The 20,595-nt window shown below is 39.2% G+C and overlaps 1 protein-coding gene across 3 annotated transcripts; it reads right to left on the bottom strand.

Moving 5' to 3' along the window:
* Positions 1-2,165: 2,165 nt before the first annotated feature.
* LOC121597259 lies at positions 2,166-10,517 on the bottom strand. Of its 3 annotated transcripts, XM_041922895.1 has the most exons (3): positions 10,361-10,517; positions 6,009-9,437; positions 2,166-4,214 (listed from the first exon to the last, which is right to left on the bottom strand). In XM_041922895.1, the coding sequence occupies exons 2-3, from the start codon at positions 9,419-9,421 to the stop codon at positions 2,735-2,737; spliced, it is 4,893 nt and encodes a 1,630-aa protein (XP_041778829.1). In that variant the 5' UTR covers positions 9,422-9,437; positions 10,361-10,517; the 3' UTR covers positions 2,166-2,734. The 3 variants fall into 3 exon arrangements, with proteins under 3 accessions (XP_041778829.1, XP_041778828.1, XP_041778827.1); XM_041922894.1 differs by having other exon boundaries at positions 2,166-9,437; positions 10,234-10,517; XM_041922893.1 differs by having other exon boundaries at positions 2,166-9,437.
* Between the last annotated feature and the right edge of the window lie 10,078 nt (positions 10,518-20,595).

Below are 20,595 nucleotides of genomic sequence, written 5' to 3'. Positions count from 1 at the left end.
AAAAACACACTCACTCCCGATGGACATAACAATTCATTCTCACTCGAAATGTTGTACCAATCAATGTCAAAGTACAACTTCAATGGTTACAAGCGTATCAAAAATGATTCATGGCTGTTTGTTGTTGTTTTTAATACACTCCTTGTGCTCCCCTGCTTATCCCCAATCGGTAATTGGTTACAATTCGATCTCACATTGTCGCGTGCAGCACCGGATGAAGGGCAAGGGTACCACACACACCAAATTGTATCCAAAAATTGTTGTCACAAACAACAAACAGCCAAAGATCCGCCAACACTCGTTGCTTTTTTGCACGAAGCTCGGCCACGTATGACTAATGGGTCGTAGCTTTGACAAATGAGCATCGCCAAATCGTTCGCCAAATGTACGAAGTGTGTACAAAGAGTGTCGTAACCAGCGCGAATCGATTTCCCCGCCAAGAAGGTGGTCGGTGAAAAATAAGACTTCTTCCAGCGGCCTTGACCAAGCTGGGGGGTGTACTCGCGAACCTAGGACCGTGCCAAAATGGGTAAAATTATTTTCTTGTTAGCACAACGGGTTGAAAATGTCAGCGTGCACAAAAAAAAAAAAATAAAACAAACGAAAGAAAAACTAATGCTGCACCATGCAAAGCCAAAAAAAGCCGACCCGAATCCATTTCCTTCGTCCGTCATGTTTGTTGCATTGTTAGTGGAGTTTTGGAGAGCTTTTAGTTGTGTTTTTGAGACACCAGTAGATACAGAGATGGTGCGAAAACAAAAAGTGACCAACCATCGATTAATTGTTCGGACTTGTACGAAGAGTCCAATCAGGGATGGACTCACCGGGAGACAGGAAAAGGGATGGACCAACGCTCGAGGGAAGGACTGATAGGACCGGCTGTACGGTTAGACGCGACCACGACCACAACCTCACGCCGCAGATTGCGGGTGACCAATTTTTTGGTACTGACCAACACCCGACTTTTTCTTGACGCTTCACATCCGCCTGTGGCTATGAAGCGATCTGGTGTGTCCAATTTCTCAGGCGTGGAGCTGACCTTAACCTTAAACACAACTCTTGACACGAAGGTCCCACCCTACAATGGGGTGGTGTGCTATGGTTTGCTGTCGGGCGTTTGACGGCAGAACTTTGAAATTGGAAAGAATGGTGATCAAGATGTGCTTTGCGGTTGTTTGATGAATATTTAGCATTTGCAAACGTCCAAATTCCCTTGGGCGGAAGAGCAACGAACGCGAAACATGCTCCCATTGTGGGGCGGTTAGAAAGGATCTCAATCTGACCGGCTTAGGCGTTGCAAGGGGAGAGCCTCAGGGAAGTTAGGTCCAGCCTCAAAACAAAAAAAGGTCACCCCGGACAAATGTTTGGCTTTGAGAAACCCTTCACCATCACTCCGCTGACTTTGAAGTGCTTTTTAATGAAATGCTAAGTGATAAAAATCGCAAAACATTGATGACATTCGAGATAGAATTGTGTATGTTGTGTGTTCTGTGGTGCGGGAACTATTGCTGATGGGTCCAATAAGTTCGGGATGAATATTCATACGCTGTTCAGGTCCCGGAAGCATTTTCTTGGATGCTTAAAACATGCCCATCGGTCACTGTCTCAGTCACTAAAACGCCTTCACTAATTGCATCCATTAGCACCCAGATGGCGCAGGCCTGCCTGATGCACAGAGTGCGATCGTGCTGTGGACGTTCCGCCATCCGGAAGCTGGAACACCGGCGGCAAGGATTGGGTAAACAAACACATTCCCGTATTGAATTTCGGAACACCTTTTGAAACTGTGATGTATATGCATCATGCATAAATATGAGCCATGGCTTAGCGGTTGACCGGCTAGTTTTTGTGAAAAATTATGATTTGTGGTTCGGGAAGCTTCAGTGAATTAAAGGGGCGAAGAAGAGAGCTTTAATAAAGTTTTAAACTAATGTGCTCCTGTGGGTGTAAATAAACTGCTTAATATAGTCATGATTTTGTACCATTAGCTTCTGATAATTGAATTCAAAAGTAATGTTTTAAATTGAATGGTGGGTGTTTATAGCTAATGGTTTCCGAAGTACTCATAGTATTGACACTGAGCAACTGTATCACAACATATTTTTATTAGTTTAAAGATTCAAGTATATGTGCAATTTTAGTTGTAGTAAGGTGTAGACTTATAAAGAAATTGAAAACAATTATAACATTTTCTTGTTTTTTTTTATTCTGTCCCATTATCTCAAGTATTTTAGAATACAAATAAAACAACGCGACTGTTTTGTACACACATTGGATTGGCATTTAAAACGGATCGACTCATACTCATACAGGATCGATCTATGAGCCTGAATAATAAAATTAGATATTATTGTAATTAAAATTATACGTTTTACTATACTAAAGTACTGCAGAATGGTTTAATTTATATCTTCATATCACTGTAATGTATCCGCTGAGGCAGACCTCAAAAGGAGGCGTTCATGATTCCACGGTGAAGTACATATGTCTCAAAGAACATGCATTGAAATAAGTGTGTGGTATCTGTTGGTATTGTGTACAGCAAACAAACTTCGAATTTGGCAAAAGTGATAATATATTTCGAATTGAAGAGGCGAATGAGGCTAAAGGACTGCTCATACAAATGTATTTCAAACATTGGAAAGCTTCTCGTTGTACACGTCAGGCAAGTAAAAACAACTAATGCAACAAATCATACGGGCCTTGATTGTCATTGATGTTGATCAAGAATCTTTTAGATACCGCATGGTCGTTTCCACAGTAGCATGTTATCTAACAGACCAAACCAAATCATTCGGCAATTTTTAAACAAATATGTCAAGATCTTGTCCGAACGATCGTCATCTTCGTTGGTCGTGACATAATGAAACACATTCCAGCCATTTGTAGGGTTTATTGTAGCTGGGTCGAATCCTCGAGTAATTAAACAATGCAACATGAAAAAACAACCATTTTGAGCAGTCATGTGTAGTAGATTCCGACCCTTTTCGTCCATACTGTCCAGATCGGTAGTATTGTCAAGAAGATATTGGAATGCAGACATCGACTGCTGGTGACAAACGCCTTCCTCTTTGGGAAGTAGTCGCATGATCGTTGCGATGAGTCTGTTGGTGATGGAGATGTTGGCCTTGCGATGGATGTATCGTAGGATGGGAGCGTTTCCATTGCACACTGCATAAGCTAGAAGAGCTTCTAAAACGTATCCGTCATGCAGCATATCGTTTGCATGATACTCAGGAAATGGTAATTGAACGTTGCTTGAGGAACGTACACAGCATACCTTAGGGGGACGATTACCGTTCAAGATTGTTATTGTTGAAAAACAAAAATCGTCAGAAATATCAGTTTCTTCGTTCAGAGGGATGTTTTGTAGGATGCAGAGGTGTTTAAAGATAATTTTGAACGAAGTAAAAATATTAAATTGTATGGTATATTTAACAGCAGAGACGAGTCCAGCAATGTCATTGGGTTGTGGTAGAGGAATGTTACGGTCATCGATCAAATATACAATTATTTCGTGAGCATTGTTCTTGAATGCCAGCTGGAAGATTGAATTGTAATCATTTTCCGAAATCTTGTGAGGATCGGTGATTTGGGACAGAAATTGTTTGGCCAATTCCTGATATTTATTACTGATGCAAAACTCAAGAACTGTTTGAGAATTCAGTACGTCGAAACGAGAGGTAATGTCAATACAAAGTTCGTTGAGTAAATAATCGACCGCACGACTTTGAAGGTGATTTGCAATTGTACTGGAACTTTCGATTGACCTAAGATATTTCCCATAAACATGTATACCACTTAATATGTGATACAAGTTGTTGGAAAGTATTTGTTCAAGAAGTATGTGCTCGTTGACTGTCGCTCCAGCTGATAATATTCTTGTGGTGGCCAATTCGTCGCGCCAGGCGAATGCGTAATCCAAGGCCGTCCAACCAAAAAGCTGATCTACTGTGTTGATGGACTGAACGGACATTTGATTGAGCAATAAATGTACTATTTTCAGTGATGGGTATATTACAGCCAAATGAAGCGGCAGTCTACCCTCGCCATCTTTCACTAATGCAGTTGATTTATTGTTGGAGAGTATCTTTTGAACAAGATCTGTTGATTGATTGATAACAGCCATGTGAAGATCATTTCGTGTATTTTTGCTAAGAACGAATTGGTTGAAAAAGTTAGCTATGTGATGCAATTTACCATGCCAGCATGACCATGATCGGAAGAAGCTCTCGTTTTTCAAACGGTTCTTGTTATCGATCATCCAGCAAGCCGCATAGAACTGAGCAATTAAGCGATGAGTAAAGTGGGGAGTATCACCATGAGCTCCAGTGATGAACATAGTCTTCTGTTTGGCTTCAATTAGCTGTTTCAAGCATTGGAAAGCTTCCTGTTGTTCCAAGTCATTCAACGGATTAGGATCATTTTTGTGTAACAAACACAACCAAGCCAACAAACTATATTGCCGTTTTGTAAGCTTGATCATATTTGTTGTATCTTTAGTTTCATTGATATTAAAAGAGATGTTTTCAGTGACCTCACAGGCTCCCCAGTGTAGCGATTCAGCGAATAGATGAAACCATATCATTCGGCAATTTTTAAACAAATATGTCAAGATCTTATCGGAACGATCGTTATCTTCACTTGTTGTAGCGTAATAAAACACATTCCGGCCATTTATGGGGTTTATTGTAGCCAGGTCGAATCCTCGAGTAATTAAACAATGCAACATGAAAAAACAACCATTTTGAGCAGTCATGTGTAGTAGATTCCGACCCTTTTCGTCCATACTGTCCAGATCGGTAGTATTGTCAAGAAGATATTGGAATGCAGACATCGACTGCTGGTGACAAACGCCTTCCTCTTTGGGAAGTAGTCGCATGATCGTTGCGATGAGTCTGTTGGTGATGGAGATGTTGGCCTTGCGATGGATGTATCGTAGGATGGGAGCGTTTCCATTGCACACTGCATAAGCTAGAAGAGCTTCTAAAACGTATCCGTCATGCAGCATATCGTTTGCATGATACTCAGGAAATGGTAATTGAACGTTGCTTGAGGAACGTACACAGCATACCTTAGGGGGACGATTACCGTTCAAGATTGTTATTGTTGAAAAACAAAAATCGTCAGAAATATCAGTTTCTTCGTTCAGAGGGATGTTTTGTAGGATGCAGAGGTGTTTAAAGATAATTTTGAACGAAGTAAAAATATTAAATTGTATGGTATATTTAACAGCAGAGACGAGTCCAGCAATGTCATTAGGTTGTGGTAGAGGAATGTTACGGTCATCGATCAAATATACAATTATTTCGTGAGCATTGTTCTTGAATGCCAGCTGGAAGATTGAATTGTAATCATTTTCCGAAATCTTGTGAGGATCGGTGATTTGGGACAGAAATTGTTTGGCCAATTCCTGATATTTATTACTGATGCAAAACTCAAGAACTGTTTGAGAATTCAGTACGTCGAAACGAGAGGTAATGTCAATACAAAGTTCGTTGAGTAAATAATCGACCGCACGACTTTGAAGGTGATTTGCAATTGTACTGGAACTTTCGATTGACCTAAGATATTTCCCATAAACATGTATACCTCTTAATATGTGATACAAGCTGTTGGAAAGTATTTGTTCAAGAAGTATGTGCTCGTTGACTGTCGCTCCAGCTGATAATATTCTTGTGGTGGCCAATTCGTTGCGCAAGGCGAATGCGTAATCCAAGGCCGTCCAACCAAAAAGCTGATCTACTGTGTTGATGGACTGAACGGACATTTGATTGAGCAATAAATGTACTATTTCCAGTGATGGATACATTACAGCCAAGTGAAGCGGCAATCGACCCTCGCCATCTTTCACTAATGCTGCTGCTGGGTGAGTAGATAGCAAGTCACTAACCTGCCATGGTAATTGATTGATAACGGCCATGTGAAGATCACATCCGATGCTTTCTTTAAGAATGATTCGATTGAACAAATCATGCATGTGATGTAATTCAGCTCTACAATATGACCATGATCGGAAGAAGCTCTCGTTTTTCAAACGGTTCTTGTTATCGATCATCCAGCAAGCTGCAAAGTACTCGGCAAATATTCGATGAGTAAACTGAGGTTTTTGATCATGAACTCCTATAATGATTCCAGTTTTTTCAATTCCTCCAAGCACTTCTTCAATCATTTTTCTTATTTTTTGCTTGTCTTGTGTTGACATTAGCACGTTTAATTGCTTTTCATTGAATAATACTAGCATGGCCAATAAAATGTGCCGTTTTTTAATGTTTTGGCAAAACCTTTCATCATCCTTTTTCTGGTCGGGGCGTTGGAAGGCCGATTCTGCTATTCCAGTTTTTGGAAATATTAAAATTTTTAGTTTACGTTCTATGAAATGCTCTATTATAGTTAAACGATCTACATTTGTTTGAAAAAGCTGCGCTATATTCACAGTGCGGCGTTTAAAATCAATATGTTTTTTTGCTATAGGTAGTTGTACGACACATGCCATATGAAGAAATAAAGGTATTTGCTTCAAATCTCCTAAATATCGCACAAATCGAACGTATTGGAGTCCTAAAATTTTACAACATTCGCTCTTGTCGCATTGTTTGTAATCTTCTAGTTCGTGCATCAAATAATTATGAACAAATCGCAGCTGCTCGCACTGTGTTAATGGTTTAAGATAATACATTCGACCATTAGAGAATGTATTTTTCAACTCTTGCATGTAGTCGTATGGTCTTGTGGAAAGGAACAGAGTTCGAATTCCTTTCATTTTTGCAATCCTTCCAAAAAACTTCACTACAAACTCCTTATAAAAAGGAGCAGTTTCGTCAAGCGCATCGAGTAAGATGATCAGTTGCCTTTTGTTGAATTTATCCTGGAATACTTTTAGCTCCGTCAACTGTGCAAATGTTAATTGAGAAATTTTTGATTTACATGTATTTACATAGACTTTCCCGTTGTCTAGCGTCAAAAGCTCTGCGGCTCGATCACCTTGGTTTCTTACAACATCAGTTGTTTTAATCGAAAACCCGTAAACGTTCGTAACGTAAAAGGTAAGATGAATAAGGCGGTAAAGAAACCTGAGCATAGTTGTGTCATCAAGCAACTTAATGTCGGATGCTTGCCATCTTTTGTAGTCCGTGCAATACTGCGAAGCATTAATTCGTATCACATACTGTAACGGATTATCGATTGACAAAGCATGCGCAAGCCATGTGAAGTATGTTGTCTTTCCTGTGCCAGCTTCATCAAGTATAATATGTACGTTTGCTTCATTGTGGTGCTTGAAATCATCAGGAATGGTGCATGGTATATCATTTACAAATGATAGAGATTCAAGTATTTGAGAAAACTTGGCACTATTGAAACGAATATCATCCACTGGTGCTTCTTGTTCGTACATAAAAGTAAAGTTAGTAGACTCCTCCTGTTCTATTGCATGCTTTTCATTTTTTTCACCGTATGGAAGGACGGTGCGTGAAATATAGCCGAGTTTAATTGCTTCAAAGTTTTGTTGTTTCGATTCAATATACGTAATATTTTTTAGTGTGTGATAATTGTCAATTAAATTACAAACAAAACTTAAGCTATCGTCATCTGTCACTATTCCTCTCAGCGATACAGTGGTTTCGAAAAGATTTAAAGTTAGATTGCAACGTTCAGCGTACAGCTGTTGCCGTACCTCATCGGTAAGATCACGCACGTAGAAACGGTCTTCATCGGGTCGTGCTTCAAGTACTTCTTCGATTACTATGAACTTTATCTTAAATGTTTTAGCATATCTTTGAATTTCTGGCAGTACTTTTTTCTTCGACTGATCAATGGTCATTATTATGGTGCTAGTGGAGGGATCAACCTCTGAAATGAAGTTTAGTAAGACACTGAGAACCTCACATATATTCTCGTTAAAATCATTCGCGGCATAGTGTATGAATAATGCTTTGCATTGAAGCAATGCCACGGTTTGGGAAGCGATGAGAGAGTACACTATGATATCCGTTGTGGTATAATATTGATAATGTTCATAAACGGCCTCATCACGGAGAAACTCGTACAGCTCAGTGTGTTGAAGTCGATCTGGTCGAACAACGATATATCGATAATCCAGCTGCCATAGTGTAAGATCACACTGTGATGAAAATTGGAATTTAGCAAAGCAATAGTTCACATTCATACGGATGAACTGTTGTTTTAAATATTGCAAATCCATAGGAACTGGATGGGACAATTTCATCGAATCAAACAGTCGCTGGAACAGCATGTTATGCGTAGTCACTCTATCGTCCACCCATTGTGGCATTCTTTCTAGAACGCTATTGTAAAGCTGTTTCTCGCTTAAGGATCCACATACAAGCATAAACTCTTTGCAAAATCGCCGTATAACATGGTCCACCTTTTCGTAGTAAAATGTGTCAGGTTCCATAGTGGTTGGTGTAGCTTTTGAAGCTGGTTCAAAGAAAGATTTATGGATCGAGATTTGCATATCCTCCCAGTTGTCGCAACTACCATCACTTTGCTTAGCCCTGATAAGCCTATTAAATTCACTTTCAAGAACAGCTCGAAGCTTTCCCATGACTGATGACTCACATGCAGTGAGTAATCGTTGACTTAACTTAAACTTCCCGGTCGCTGTGCCAAATTCCTCGACGCACCTGTGTATTAGATTGGCATAAACGTTTAGTGAGGAATAATTCGATTCAATTTTTGTGTTATAGCGAACATGTAGTACGATCATCTGCCCAAGCTTCTCTAGACTTGCTTGCCGCAATGCATCAATCAGGGCATCAAACTCATTTACTGCGTTAAGGCTGTAACACGTTGCTCCTATGTCGTCGCAAAAGGACAGTATATCCTCGCTGCCATGTTTTTGTAACGTTAGTTTATGTTTAAGTTTGCTGTCGATCGTTGCATTTGTGCACAGCAGGAATGTGTGCGCTCCTGAGGACAACTTTTCACATCCCTCAAGATAGGATATAAAGTATTTAGGAATTGAAAATGGACCACGAGAATTCCATCTCGTGAGTAGCGTTGCTTCCGTAATTGACGGGCGCTCTCTGAGCGTCGGGGTGTACGGATGGTTTGGGTGCATTTGTTTCGTTTTCGTTGGCTTTGCGGATGGCTGTTTGTGTTTGGCTTGTATGTAAACAGTTCCTTCAGAAGTAGAAGATGATGCGTAGTGAATCTTGAGGTCATCGAACTTTCCTGCATCGGCAACCTCCATTTTTAACTCAAATTGAGAAAGTTTTCCTTGCCGGTGCAATGAGTATGCGCGGAAAAGAATGATCATTGTCAGTCGTATGTGGTAAGCAACACCATGCAGAGTTGATCCGTTCCTGGTTGCAACGTTTTTTGCAGGTCTTGATCCACCGCTGGATGCTGCTTGTCTGTTTTCTGGCACGTTGGATATGTTGATTTCTTGGGACTCCATGTTTTATTTGCGTATGCTAGAAGTTAAAGTTAAATAAATAGCATTATACACAATGCATTTTAAAATATTTAAAATACCTAAAATATCTATTTGAGTATACTCTAGAATGAATGATATTAAAATGGTGTCGAAGACGACTAAAGTAAAGTGTCCTCTGTTGCTGTATGTAGAAAACTCTAATGTAAGTGGAAAATAGGTTCCGAGCAAATATTCTTCTGTTTTTAAGAAACATTTTAATCTTGAAGCAAAACCTTGATTATTATTGTTTAGTTTATTTTTTGAAGAAAATCTTGGATGAGATTTTATCATAACATTATTTATAGTACTATGATTTGCAGTAATAATGCTCTTGCGCACTCTTTTGCCCTAAAATGTAAATCAACACTTAAAAAAACTATTATAATTATAAAACAGGTGTTTAAGTTTCTCATTCGCAAGGAAACACTAGTTGAATAAATCAGTTTAGATACGGACTAAGAACGGAAATCAGTTGAGATAGAACAAGATACGAATATGCAAAACAAACTTTCGTACTACAAACTGTCGCGCAGCAGGAGCCACTCAAACTATATAGCAGCATCAGTAAAACATGCCTACGTTAACAGTGATAGCTCCGATCGCACCGGTAGCCTTAACAAATAGCCACACCAAATTAAAAAAAAAAAACATTAAGAAAGCTCAGCAATCGCAACAACATGTTCCAAAATTCTTTCCGACACGTGACCTGTGTGTATAATATTTATAGGCTTGAGTTTTTAATATGAATAAACATTGCTCAACATTAGCGGTAGAACACAATATGCGAAATATACATCGTTCGAAGATCGCAGTGTCACGTTGAACCCAGAAATACGAGGAATTTATTGCTTATCGTTTTGCACATTTACACAGAACTGCACTTTCAATCTTTTCAAAATGGAGGAATTACACGAAAGGTACCATTGATTCATTTTAAAACACTTTTATCACTGCTGAGTGTGCTCGTACTACCGTCTGGTGTGGTTTACTGCGTACAATTGAACGGTTCGTATGGAAGTTGTCGTCGTTTGGGTCATTGGAATGTTCGTCATATCAGCCGTTTTACAGAGCTCGTACGTTATCGTTATAGTACAGTTTCCTCACTAATTACAACCGTTCCCACACCATCTTATCAATGAAACATGATACAACGATAACGACGAATAATCATCAAAATGTGGCTTAACCAATAAAAACTGTGCCCTGATAGTGTAGGTTGGGTTCGCTACAAGTAAGAGGTTTGCCATCTACTATGACAGGGGTTGGCACAATTTTCAATAAAAGGGTCAGAATAAAGGAATAAAAGAAACTTTGATACTGATTGATGAAAGAAGCTCTCATATTCTATATGTTTTTACACATTGGCATTTTAAAATTCATTGACTGCTTGATTTAGCAAATGCAGAAAGATCCTTGTATTGAAACAAAAAACATGTTTTTAAATTAAACTTCAGAGGATTTGGTCAAGATTATAAAGTTGATGGATGTAAGATTTGCATCCAACAAACCCAACTTGTTAGTTGTCTATATAAATAAAACTTTAAAATCATTAAATAAATTGTTCTTCAAATATTGTTAGAACTGGTTTAATTAAAATGTTATGTTAAGGTCTGGCTAATCAGACTTCTCACGGCAGTAACTCCGTATAGACTTTGTGGGGTAATTGAACTACTCTGGTAAGTTAATAAATTTTGCGTATGGGGAGCTTGGTGCATATAAATAAAGAACCCATGACGGAAGCGTTAGCAAGTACTCGTAGACTGATGACAAATATGTCGAGTACATGTGTTTACCTGAAAAGAGAGACAAAAATGGCGTAAGGAAGATGATGTGAGGAAGAGGATTTGAGGGAGAGAGAGAGAGAGAGAGAGAGAGAAAGAGAGAGAGCGAAAGAGAGAGAGAGAAAGAGAGAGCGAAAGAGAGAGAGAGAGAGAGATATAGAGAGATAGAGAGAGAGAGAGAGAGAGAGAAAGAGAGAGAGATTCTGGATGAGCCTATCTAGATAGATAAAACTTCATGTCCAGATAACATTTTATTTATTTTATTTTTACTTTCATGTTTTCTTGCAAGCTGTTTATTTTGGTGAGTAACCTTCATCATGATAATGCTTTTGTTGTTTGAATGAATTATTTTTTAAATTTTTTGCTTTTTAGTTTTAGCTTCTCATTTCTACAAGTTTTGTTTGTTTTGTTCTACTTTGGCCGTATACTTAATGTTACAAGTAACCGTGCCGACAAACCGCGTGCCCTTTATTATGGCATGCGGAATGAAAACAAACATATAATGACAGGAGATAGGTGTAAACATCTCGGTTGTCAAAGTCGATGTTCGAAAATTCGGATATCGGGAAAAGGGCAACGTTCGCTGCGTAATGCGATGGCGCAACGGCCATCGCGGGAAGAAAGGGCTTAAATAGACCGTGCGCAGGATAATCGGCCTCTTTCAAATATTAGCGAACGACAAAGACCGCGTTTTTAAAACTACAGTTACCAGTTATATTCGGTCGAGCCGGTATAAATAAAGCAAATTGTACGTTGGTGAAAACGGTCGTTATTTTTTTTCATATTCGCTATCGTCGAGGAGCCGACGAAGTTGCAGTTGCAACACTTAATATAGCAAAATGAAAACAAAATATCAACTACAAGTTTTCATAGATTAAGTGTAAGTGTTTATCCACCATGTTTATAACAACATGCCCGTCATGGGTTCAAGCCCCGAATAGACCGTGGCTCCATACGTAGGACTGACTATCCTGCTATGGTAACAATAAGTCACTGAAAGCCAAGCTCACTTCACTAGTGAGTACAAAGGCAGGCCTTGACCGACAACGGTTGCTGTGCCAAAGAATAAGAAGAAGAATTTTATGGACTCTATGGTTTTGTAGTTTGGATTTGCATTCAACAACTATTTTTGTTTAATGTATGTTTTCAATAAAACGATGTGACCTCTTTTGAAGAATAAGTCTAATCATTTTACAGCTCTTTTCCGGATTAACTTAGCTCGACCAACCAACGTGAAAGTTGTTCCTAAACCACTTCAGAAACAAGCAAACACAGCTTGCAGATTTTCTGATAAAATATAATCTATGCAATTGTAAGCGAATTAACAATTCAAATACCTCAACCAATTCTAGCCTTGTACCAGGGGGAGGGTGAGCGAGCGCTACCGCTAATCCGGATCGTTTCGTTGCTAGGTGTGACCGACCCGATCAGAGTCGCTCGATCACTCCCAGGGGAGGAAAAAAAGCAGGAAACGGTTTAATAATTATTAACCACCCGGCATCTCCTGGGTGGACACGCTACATTCACCACCGGGCTGAAATGGCGAATAAAAAAAGAACCTTGAACGGCAACACCGCGGCAACTCCCTTCGAGAGTGAACTATTTATTGCTTTGTAAAGGCAAAAATTCTTAACCCACGGCCGTTGCAGCTTAGCAGCTCGGCTGGGGCGTCGGCATCAGACTGTGTTGCCCTGAGTCATGGGTTGACATTTAAACACTTTTGTCACCGTGCATTGGCCACCACCGAAAGCCCTCCGAAAGGCTCCCGGTGGGTGGGTGTGTGTGTGTGTTTGAGTCTTTTTATGTCCCGCGTTTGTGACGCTTTTGCGCGCCACGATCACTCGTACGCCGTGACATGTATGCCGGATATGCTGGTCTAGTAGGATATGGTCCGTCCCCGAATGACTTTGCAGAACTGTGCCGCGCTTGCCAATGGGTGGAATAAACTCGAGAACTTAAATTAGAAACCAAGGCAGCAACAAAACGTCCAGGCGACGGGGAAGCCGGTGGGACCTTTTTACAGCAACTGTAAATCTGATTCCAACCGAGAGAAGCGGACCAGCGTCTCCAGCGTGCAGTGGGTTTAATTAGCAAAACTACCCGAAAGGTGACTGACGGTACGGACGGTGGTCGTTTGCCATGCGAGCATAAATCTTTTTCCTTCACTGCCGTTTGATGATGTTGAGGCATTTTCGGGATAGAAAATGAACACCTGGACGCTCCGAGTCCTGTGTGGATAAAGGAGCACACGAAGAATGTCATCCCGCTTCCTGGGTGTGACCTTTACAATGTGAGATGGATAGCTTATCCTATCGTGTTTGTTAATTAATATGCCAACATCAATTAGCCGGGAGGGCATGATCATTTAGCAAAGTGATCGCGAGGCTGCAATTTGCTTTACTGGCTGATTTTATTATTTTCTCACACCACATAACGCATTTCAAATCGTACAGTTGCTTCAAAAGCGTCTGTTTGGGGTTCGTTTTCATCTGCCATCTTGCACAAAATACTTAGCCACGGCTTTTTGTTTGTGCAATTTGCAATCCTCTGCCAGGGTGGGGACGGTTTGCTGAAAGAGCGAATGATACGCATCGAGCTTCAGCGTTCAAGCGGGTGGCCACATTCAATTAATACGCTTGCAAAAAAATAAACAACAAATGGGCAGTAGATGATCGTTGGCGTTAAGAAATGTGCTCCTAATTTTTATTTCACTATTCAGCTACAGTTACAATTGAATTTTCATTGCTGCACGTCGGGTGCAGACGCGCTGCTCGCCGAAAGCCAGTGGCCAGTGGAGATGGAAATGGAAAATTGTAAGCCACTGTGTCTGTGTGGAAAACTGGGGTGACGAATCTGTCTCTGCCATTAATCCGCCTGCCTTTCGTCATTGCTGCAGCAGCTCGTTTTTATCTATTAAAGACAAATTACCAAATCCATCAACACACCCGTCGTTCGGTGTGCTCTGTGGAAGGCAAGATGGATGATCTTGAGCGAATCGTCTTTCGGCTACAGTGGCACTGAAATGCTGTCCGCGTCCCGGAAAGTGGATGGTGTGATTTATGTTCCAGATGGTGTAGCAAAAGAAGCACACCACAGAAGTACCGTAGCGGTAACAGCAGCCCGGTAGCCCGGTTGGAGATAATTTCCTTCGCTAGGGGACCCATCAATTTGTGCGAATTTAAAACAAAGAAACCGAAATGGAAACAGCAAATGGAAACCCATTGGGTTGGAAATTTAAAATCAGCTAGTTCTCACAGTTGTTTTGTTGCCTTTTCACCTGTTTTTTAGGACGATGAAGATGATCGTTTCGCTCGTCGAGATCGTGGTGCTAAACGGGTGCTGGTTCGTTTGGGTGTCCCGTTGGTCTTGTTTGATTGGAGTGTGTTTACAGACTGGCCAATCTTTGTCACAATTTAGGTGAGCGGTACATTCGGGGTGCGCTTGTTGACGCTTTGCGGACGATTTGTACATCAAAATTGGCTGCAGACGTGTTAGAGCAACTCTATTTATAACCATTAGAAACGAGCTGTGCAGTACGGTTCTTAAATGGATCTGGACTAAAATGGATCGAAATGAAGGTTTTTGGTGAATTGATTTATATTTTACATTGTTTTAACCTTACACTGTAATGATACATTTATTTAATGAATATGAATTGATTGGTATTTTGAGCCATCTTGATGAACCAATTTGAATTTAAAAAATATGTGAAAAGGGCATATCTTATGAATGGTAGTAAAATTAGTTTGGAAATCAAGTACCTAGTTTACAACCAAAAATACTTCCGGAACTATTAACTTAAAACCATTGAGCTGAAAGTATTAAGTAGTTTATGTTAGATGATAGCTGTTGTAAGATGTTAATCTTTATAATTTCGTTGATAACTACTTAATATCTTGCTGCACATCTTGGGTTGGTGTGCAAAAACTATCTAACATTACCGATCATTCATAATACAGAAGTAACCAGACCAGAACAAAATTGTTCTATAGTTCGCGAGTCAAACTTGGTCAATGAAAGAGCACATGCTCATAGTCATGCTAATGACTATACCTAAGTTTTGTTTTGCTCTAAAAATACCTTATTAAAATACCATGATGGGAAGTCATTCATTTATTTTATTAAATTATATAAAACTGCTTTAGCTGGGATAATGCTTTAAAGAAACATGTTGTTTATGTGTAACTTCTGGGATTGTTTTTAGCTTGAAATATGTTTGCTATAACTATGAAATGGTGTTCACGAAGATGATGCAAATGGTATAAGTTTTAAAAATAAATTTTAAGTATTGTTGTCTTTCAAGCAGGTTGGTATCATTAATGATTCATAAATGTTTTCCAATTTTCTAATGATGTATGCTATTGATTACGTTGTTGAGTGAGGCTGAAATTAAAATTATTTTTATGGTTCCTTTATGGGTTTATGGTTCCATACTCTAACAAGCCTGAAACATAGTAAATAAAACAACATTATTTATTTATGTTTTTTTATTTGAAATCATTAGTTATCTTCATGCTCAACAAAGACCAAAATTAATATCTTATTTGAAATAGAAAAAAAACTACATACAAGAAACTGAATAAAAAATCTCACTATATATAAAATCGAAAATCGCCACAATGACGTGAGAGTAAACATTCAGCGAGAGAGAGAAAGAAAGCGGAGAGAGCAGAGCTCTCTTAGCAACGCGCGTTGCTGCGAAAGGACTTGCTCCATGCACCACTACTAGCCCGCGGGTAATTAGGGCAATGGTTACTTAGATTTTTTGTTTGCACAAACCGACTTGAAATCGCATGGTATTGGATATAATGATTTTTTTTATAATTGAAGACGCAAATTAGCATACTGATGATGATGTGTCGTACCTCATACCCCTTCCCATGATAAATCAAGATATTCAAGACAATATAAAAAAATCCTGTTTGGAAACCATGCAAATTAAATTTATTGGGAAATGGTTGATATTCCAATTAAATCAATCAATAATTAAGCCAGTATAGTTGGCTTATTAACCTTACGCACCTCGAGTACTACATACACCGTCGTCATCGACAGATAAGTGTGGTACATAATATCCTGTAAAACGGGTCGCTATACCCAGGACGTCGAACATGTACACTCCCTCAAATCTTCTTTTATTTGGCGTAACGTCCTACGCGGACATGCCGGCCTATACAGGCTTTCGAGACTTAATAAACATAGCCGGATATTCAATTCTTGCTATGGGCGGACAGTCCATTCTAGGCTTGAACCCATCACGGGCATGTTATTGAGTCGTTCGAGTTGACGACCACGTACCACGGGACCGCCCCAAATCTACTACTCTCTCAAATCTACTACTCCGTAATATTGGTTGAGTCAGGACAAGGAAAACGCATGACAATAAGAGGCGGATGTAATCGAGAGACCCTAAGCGGCCATATGCTAAAAAGCCTTGCTGAAATTCCGAGCGAGAAAACAGCGGATGTTGATGGCTTGAAAGTTAAAATTGAATTTGTAACGATTTGCTCGCGTGCGGGAAGAACTACTTATTTCAAGATGTCCTTCCAGGACAAAGCACTACAGGGAGAGATGGTTCATTGCGCAACATGTCTACAACATATAGCGCGTTAGGTGAGACAACCGTGCGCACTGCATTTAGCCGGATCAGCATCAATTGCAAAATAATTCACAATGAAACTATGCTTACTGTAGCGTGCCCAAGAGGGCTGAAAAGATTCTGACTGTATCTATCAAGAGTGATGACGATATCTATCATGTGATGCTATCACCGTACTACGGTGTTGATTAAGAATAACCATGTTATAATTAGGGACACGTCAAATTAGAAGCAAAATCTGAAAAATGTGGGCGGCAAGAGTAAATAAAGTAGTTTGCAAGTAAACGTGAATTTAGTTAATTGATCTGGAAAGGCTATAACAGTGTTGAACTATTCTGTTCTATAACAGTATAGATCGGAATATAAGAACTACACATTTCGAATGGTTATATGAGGGGATGTGTTCACTGTTGAAATTTGATATTTGGCGCAACAATAACAATTGTCTCATACATAAATACCAAATCCATTTAATATTTCAAAACCAGTTTCAGGATAATAAAATAAAATTTTGATGGCGTTTTTGGAAATGACCCGCATAAAATTAAAGACCGAGAAAATTTACATTGAAATTGTTCTAAGCATCTATTACTTATTACCTGACGTATGAAACATAAGTCGAAAAAAAGAGTAGAAATGAAATTCGAACCACGTGCGATATCATATTTTTGTAGATCAATTTTACATTTATGGGCACAAAAAACAGAAGTTGGATTGAAGCAGAAGTGAACATTTCAAAAATATTATGTTTTTAAGTAAGCAATTGGGATTGGATCTAAACATGTTGTATATGTATTAGCGGCACCCTAATTTTTTAATCCACTGCACATCTATACGTTATTCAATGAACACGTTGTAGAGGTTACTACTTAGCTATGCTTTCCAAAAAAACACGCCTATAACTAAAAAATAACAATAAAAAAATTATAGATTTGTGTCAACAGAGGCTGGAACGTATCAGTTCGATTGAAAATAAGTAGGAATGCAGCTACTGAACCATCTGTTTTTCAAAATGACCACAAAACGCACCAATCATGATTATCTTTGTTATTACTTATAAGTGTTAGTAAATAAGATTCATTGATACTTTACGTGCGTAACGGTTATTTGTACACCAGTTAAAAAAATACAAAATTGCGTGACTTGGTTTTTTAAGGTTATTTAATATTTAATATTTAGCCTCATCGTTATTTAACGGCTCTGCAATGTACAGTAAGAATTGTCCTGGAAGTTACAAGGTTAACACATTTGTAAGAACAAATAAGAACAAATAGGTGTTTGAGTTATGGTTGTTGCCATCGAACGTGTAGAGTTTGAAAATAATTCGAAATTTGAGGACATTCGGTAGATTTTACCGGGCCTTAACTAGTGGTATAGAAACTTTACAACAGTAGCATATATGAGCATACAAAAAAGGAAACTTAATAGCAACTTTGATGTAAAAAATAGGAAAACTTATTCATTTTTTATGTGTTGTAAAACCATATATTGAATATGATTTCGATGGGTCGATTCAAATATTACCTATAAGGGTATCCTTTCCTAATGATCTCCCATTGGCCAACATCTGTTATTACATTTGTTATTCTTCCAAACCATTTTCGCATTTATTTTGCTCTACAACATAAAGATTTTATCACTGCGAAATAGACCACTGTAGTATGCATTTTAACTGCTTAAATTCTCAGTTGGAAACCCTTTATTGTAAAACACCGTACCTTTGCCCATAATGCAACATCCGTTCGTTCTAGAAGCTCGCACACCACCATCGGTGGTAATAAACAGTCGCCCTAGCCAATCAAATTAAATTATGGCAAATTTAATTTTCTTCCACACGGTGGCTAGACCGCTAGAAAGTAGCGCGAGCAATGTGGAGCAACCGCTGGCCACAGACACAGACTGGAGGGTAGCCCTTCCCCTCCAGACCCTTCCTGTGCAGCGCCGGCAAGAATGTGAGACCCGCTTCACTGGGGGTGGCCGGGCCGGTCTGGGGAATTATTGCCCAATTTGTCTGCAACATCAAAATTTTATTCCTCACGGCTTCACATCGGGTGTTGATCGATTTTCGGATTTGTCCTCGATAAAAACCCCCAGTATCCGCTCGGTTTCGGGGTAGGGTTGTCCGTGAAATGGTAATGGTGATTGTCCGTGGCGTTACGATCGCGCGAGGGAGAGTGCAATGATAAATTGGTGCCGCACCATTCGTTCAAACCGCCGCGCACATGATGGACCTTATGAGCCAGTTGGAATGCAATTCGTGTCCGAAAAAAAAAGAGACACACGCCTTGGTCAAAAGCACATTGAGCCGGGATGGAATCTGGAGCACAAGAATGTGTCGAGTGGATTTACCGTGAATAGGTGTTTATTCGGGTAGGTATCGAGTGCCCCCCGCAGATGGTGGAGGTTCGAATGATAAAGGTGATTGAATTATTGTTGTTCTGTTCTGTTGTTGTTTGGGGTGGTGCCGTTGGCGGAAAATCACGATTTGAAATGGGGTGTAATTGAATTTATGACAACTCATTTATCAGATAGCTCGTCAAGTTCTTCCAGTTTTGGCTGGTGTTCGTAAAGTTATACCAATTTGATCAGCTATTCATAGTTTGGGGTTGCCGTTTGCCTTTCGTTTCTGTTGATTCTCTAGATTCAGAACATTGACTATGATTGATCATTGGTGTAAAATGTAGCATTTTTAGAGCGCTGTGCTATTAATGCACATTGTTATTCGAAGTAGGACATCCTTTTTTACAGTGTAAGAAAAGCATAAAAAGAATAACAATATCAAAATTCAATATTTTCAAGAACAAAGTTAACAATTTAGTCTAGTTTGGTCAATGATACCAGATTACTATCAAAAGACTTGAATGCCGGTTAAAGAACGTAAAGCGATGAACCTCAAAAGTAGCTTGTTAAAGGTATATTTTTGTTACATTTTGTTCAAAATCAATATGAAAAGGCGTGAAAAATACAATGTATATTAGTTTTGAAAAAAATGTAACAAAAATATGCCTTTGACAAATTATTTTTGGGGTTCGTCGTTTTTTTTTTTATTTAACCTGCATTGAAGTCTTTTGATAGCAATTTGGTATCATTGACCAAACTAAATTGAAAACGTTGATCTTGAAAATATCGAGTTTTGATGTTTTTATACGCGTTAGTTGCTTCTATTAAATTGTAAAAAAAACTTGGTAATTTTGTTTTTTTTTTATCCAAGTATATTTCATATTTTTAACAAAACAACCTTTTTTTCATAATGATTTATCAATCATTGAGGCTTATTTCCAAAAAGTAATCACTCCCAGCGATTTATAAAGTGTTCCTATCGGGGTAAAGAGAATCAACAATAAAAAAACTGAGAACTGATTATTATGATTAAATTTTACTCTAATTAACAGCTGCAAGCACCTGAAACAACCCGATGCTGAAAATAACGGACAAATAACAAACCCATTAAGGCGCAAATTAGATAAGCCTTCGCGCACCTTAATGTTTTACTCGGCACCGTAATTGGGCGGCACCACAGCAACGGACCGCCCTTCAGCCACAGAAAACTGTATCGGTGAAATTATCAATCCACCGCTCACTAATAATCACACCCAGAGTATGCTCTTTGCGCGATTCGTCCTTCGACTGCATGCAGCACCGTACCAAACCCCGAAGATACCACGGTACATGCAAACAGGACAATCGCTGCTTTTATGTTACAATCGATTACCGTCAATTACCGGATCCGGCCCCGGTTTGAACCATTTTAAATTGCGCACAGCAACGAAATAGGT

The sequence above is a fragment of the Anopheles merus genome, chromosome 3R (genome assembly GCF_017562075.2).
Source record: "Anopheles merus strain MAF chromosome 3R, AmerM5.1, whole genome shotgun sequence".
Lineage (NCBI taxonomy): Eukaryota > Metazoa > Arthropoda > Insecta > Diptera > Culicidae > Anopheles > Anopheles merus.
Note: the sequence above shows the minus strand (reverse complement) of the source record. Positions and strands in the feature narration are given on the sequence as shown.

Excerpts from the sequence above, each read along its gene's own strand:
- LOC121597259 (XM_041922894.1), bottom strand. The coding sequence starts at position 9,421 with ATGGAGTCCCAAGAAATCAACATATCCAACGTGCCAGAAAACAGACAA.